This window comes from Malurus melanocephalus, unplaced genomic scaffold (genome assembly GCF_030028575.1).
Source record: "Malurus melanocephalus ecotype Western Australia unplaced genomic scaffold, MMel_1.1 scaffold_3604, whole genome shotgun sequence".
NCBI lineage: Eukaryota > Metazoa > Chordata > Aves > Passeriformes > Maluridae > Malurus > Malurus melanocephalus.
In genome coordinates, this window is record NW_026626836.1 from 1 (window position 1) to 4,463 (window position 4,463).

General features: G+C 54.9%; 1 protein-coding gene across 1 annotated transcript; it reads left to right on the forward strand.

The window, feature by feature from the left end:
- Positions 1-2,883: 2,883 nt before the first annotated feature.
- Positions 2,884-4,248, forward strand: LOC130588170 (6-phosphogluconolactonase-like; the record flags this gene model as incomplete). The annotated part of the gene is made up of 2 exons (XM_057389126.1): positions 2,884-3,192; positions 4,218-4,248. Coding segments are annotated over exons 1-2 (301 nt in total), but the record flags the coding sequence as incomplete, so codon positions are not given.
- Between the last annotated feature and the right edge of the window lie 215 nt (positions 4,249-4,463).

The following is a 4,463-nucleotide window of genomic DNA, read 5'->3' on the forward strand; positions in this document are numbered from 1 at the left end:
CTAATTAGCGAGCAATTTGTGCCTAATTAACCCCTTKTAGAGACTCTTTTTTTAACTCTCACGGACTTAAATTTGGAATTAACCCWTTTAGGAGATTTAATTTTATTTTTTTAACCCGGTTCAGTTCGTGCCTTTTAAATGCGAAGGCGTTAAAAAGCGGCGGTTGTGGAGCGTTTTTTGTGGGGGGGAGGAGGCCGCGGATCCCCCGCTCCGCCCCGGGCGGCGCCGCTACTCGAGGCCGAGGCTTCGTAGGCCTCGCTAGGCCGCGCTAGGCCGCGGGTTGCTAGGCAACGCGGCGCGGGTTTGATGACGTCACTTCCTGGTCGGCGAGCCGCGTGTTGGTGACGTCATTTCCTGAGCGGGGACTGGAATGGAACTGGGAGGGGAATTTGGGGGGACTGGGAGGGACTGGGATGAACTGGGCTGAACTGGTGTGGGAATCGCCGCGCGCCGCTGTGGTTGCTTAGCAACGCATCCTCCCGGTGACGTCACTTCCTTGACGACGACGCATTTTGTTCTGGTTGCTCGGCAACGCGCCGCGTCCATGACGTCACTTCCTGACCAAGAACCATCTCTGAAGTGGTTGCTAGGCAACGCGTTGCGCTGATGACGTCACTCCCTTGTTGCCAACGCGCTCTGAACCAGTCGCTTAGCAACGCTTTTTCCAGATGATGTCATTTCGTTAACGACAACGCACTTTGCTTGGCTGCTTGGCAACAACTTGAACCAATGACGTCACTTCCTGAGCGACAAATACATCCGAGGTGGTTGCTATGCAACGCATTGCACAGATGACGTCACTTCCTTAACAACAACGTGCTTGGCTCTGGTTGCTTGGCAACGAGTTGAGCTAATGACGTCACTTGCTTACCGACAATCTATGAGTTGGTTGCTAGGCAACGCGGTATGCTGATGACGTCACTTCCTTGTTGCCAACGCACTCTAAAACAGTCGCTCAGCAACGCTTTTTTTTTCCTGGTGACATCACTTCCTTACCAACATCCTCTCTGAAGTGGTTGCTAGGCAACACGTTGAGCCAATGACGTCACTTCATAGCGACGAATATTTTCGAGGTGGTTGCTAGGCAACCCTGTATGCTGATGACGTCACTTCCTTGTTGCCAACGCACTCTAAAACAGCCGCTTAGCAACGCTTTTTTTTTCCTGGTGACATCACTTCCTTACCGACATCCTCTCTGAAGTGGTTGCTAGGCAACGCGTTGAGCCAATGACGTCACTTCCTGAGCGACAAACATCTCCAAGGTGGTTGCTAGGCAACGCGTTGAGCCAATGATGTCACTTCCTTTCCGATAACCATCTCCGAGGTGGTTGCTAGGCAACGCGTTGAGCTGATGACGTCACTCCCTTGTTGCCAACGCGCTTTGAACTTAGTGACATTTTCCTGGTGATGTCACTTCCTTACCGACAACCTCTCTGAAGTGGTTGCTAAGCAACGCGTCGAGCTAATGACGTCACTTCCTTACCGACAACATATGAGTTGGTTGCTAGGCAATGCGTCGTTATTATGACGTCACTTCCTTGTTGGCGATGCGCTCTGCAACAGTCGCTTAGCAACGCGTTTTCCTGGTGACGTCACTTCCTTAACGACGACGCACTTTGCTTGGCTGCTTGGCAACGCATTGAGCCAATGACGTCACTTCATAGCAACAAATACATCCGAGGTGGTTGCTAGGCAACGCATTGCACTGATGACGTAACTTCCTTAACCACGACGCGCTCAGCACCGGTTGCTAGGCAATGCGTCGTTATTATGACGTCACTTCCTTGTTGGCGATGCGCTCTGCAACAGTCGCTTAGCAACGCGTTTTCCTGGTGACGTCACTTCCTTAACGACGACGCRCTTTGCTTGGCTGCTTGGCAACGCATTGAGCCAATGACGTCACTTCATAGCAACAAATACATCCGAGGTGGTTGCTAGGCAACGCATTGCACTGATGACGTAACTTCCTTAACCACGACGCGCTCAGCACCGGTTGCTAGGCAATGCGTTAGTACAATGACGTCACTTCAGAGCGACAAACATCTCCGAGGTGGTTGCTAAGTAACGCGCTGCGCTGATGACGTCACTTCCTTACCGACTACCCATGAGTTGGTTGCTAGGCAACACTGGGCGCTGATGACGTCACTTCCTTGTTACAACACACTCTGAACCAATCGCTTAGCAACGCTTTTTTTTTCCCTGGTGACGTCACTTCCTTACCAACATCCTCTCTGAAGTGGTTGCTAGGCAACACGCTGTGCTGATGACGTCACTTCCCGAGCCACAAATACATCCGAGGTGGTTGCTAGGCAGCGCGACACGATTATGACGTCACTTCCCTGTTGCCAACGCGCTCTGAATCAGTCGCTTAGCAACACTTTTTCCAGATGACGTCATTTCCTTGCTGGCAACGCGCTCGACTCTGGTTGCTCGGCAACGGTTTGAGCCAATGACGTCACTTCCTGAGCGACAAACATCTCCGAGGTGGTTGCTAGGCAACGTGTTAATACAATGACGTCACTTCATAGCGACAAACATCTCCGAGGTGGTTGCTAGGCAACGCGCTGCGCTGATGACGTCACTTCCTTGTTGCCAATGCACTCTGAAACAGTCGCTTAGCAACGTTTTTTTTCAGATTACGTCATTTCCTTGCCGGCAACTCGCTCGGCAGTGGTTGCTAGGCAACGCGTCGAACCAATGACGTCACTTCCCGAGCCACAAATATATCCGAGGTGGTTGCTAGGCAACAATGGATGCTGATAACGTCACTTCCTTGTTACCAACGCACTCTAAAACAGTCGCTTAGCAACACTTTTTCCCAGGTGACGTCACTTCCTTCCCAACATCTCCCCCCCGCGCGGTCGCTTAGCAACCCCCTCCTCTGCTGACGTCACTTCCTCCTCCTCCTCTCTCTTCCCCATCATGGCTTCCGTGTCGGTTTTCCCGTCCCCGCTGGAGCTCGGCGCGTTCCTGGCGCGCTCGGTGGCGGCAGCGGCGGCCCAGGCGGTGACGAGCGGCGGCCGCTTCTCGCTGGGGCTCTCCGGGGGTTCTCTGGTGCCGCTGCTCGCGCGGGAATTGGGCGGGGCTTTGGCCGATGTGGGCGGGGCCCAACCGGCCCGGTGGCTCGTGGCGTTTTGTGATGAGCGATTGGTGCCCCCCGAGCACCCCGAGAGCACCTGCGGGGCGTACCGGGTGAGCGGCGGAGTCCCAGTTCATCCCAGTTAGTCCCAGTTCATCCTAATCCCCTCCCAGTTAATCCCGAGAGCACCTGCGGGGCCTACCGGGTGAGCGGCGGATACCCAGTTCATCCCAGTTCATCCCAGTTAGTCCCAGTTCATCCTAATCCCCTCCCAGTTAGTTCCCAGTTCATCCCAGTTCATCCCAGTTAGTTCCCAGTTAGTTCCCAGTTCATCCTGAGAGCACCTGCGGGGCGTACCGGGTGAGGGGCGGATTCCCAGTTTGTCCCAGTTAGTCCCAGTTAGTCCCAGTTAGTCCTAATCCCCTCCCAGTTAGTTCCCAGTTCATCGCAGTTAGTTCCCAGTTCATCCCAGTTCATCCCAGTTAGTTCCCAGTTAGTTCCCAGTTCATCCCGACAGCACCTGCGGGGCGTACCGGGTGAGCGGCGGGGAAGGGGCAGCTTCCCGGTGCTTCCCAGTTCGTCCCAGTTCATCCCAGTTCGTCCCAGTTAATCCCAGTCCCTTCCCAGTTAGTCCCAGTTAGTCCCAGTCCATTCTGAGGGCGGGTTCGCCTCAGGAAGGGTCTGGTCCTGTCCTGACATTCCCAAATCCGCTCCTAGTTCATCCCAATTCCTTTCCAGTTTGTCCCAGTTCATCCCAAACCTTTCCCAGTTCATCCCAGTCCATCCCAGTTAGTCCCAGTTCGTCCCAGTCCATTCCCAGGGTGGGTTCCCTCAGGGCGGGATCGCCTCAGGGGGGGCCTGGTCCCATCCTGACCCTTCCCAGTCCATCCCAGTTGGTCCCAGTTCACCACAGTTTGTCCCAGTTAATCCCAGTCCCTTCCCAGTCCTTCCCAGTTCATCCCAGTTCGTCCCATTTAGTCCCAGTCCATTCTGAGGGTGGGTTCCCTCAGGGCAGGATCGCCTCAGGAGGGGCCTGGTCCCATCCTGACCCTTCCCAGTTCGTCCCAGTCCATCCCAGTTTGTCCCAGTTAATCCCAGTTTGTCCCAGTTAATCCCAGTTAATCCCAGTCCATCCCAGTCCCAGGTGCTGTCCCAGTTGCCCATTCCCAGTCCATCCCAGTCCCTCCCAGTCCATCCCAGTCCATCGCAGTTTATCCCAGTCCATCCCAGTCCCTCCCAGTCCATCCCAGTCCATCCCAGTCCCTCCCAGTCCATCCCAGTCCATCCCAATCCCATCCCAGTCCATCCCAGTCCCTCCCAGTCCCTCCCAGTCCATCCCAGTCCATCCCAGTCCCTCCCAGTCCATCCCAGTCCATCCCAGTCC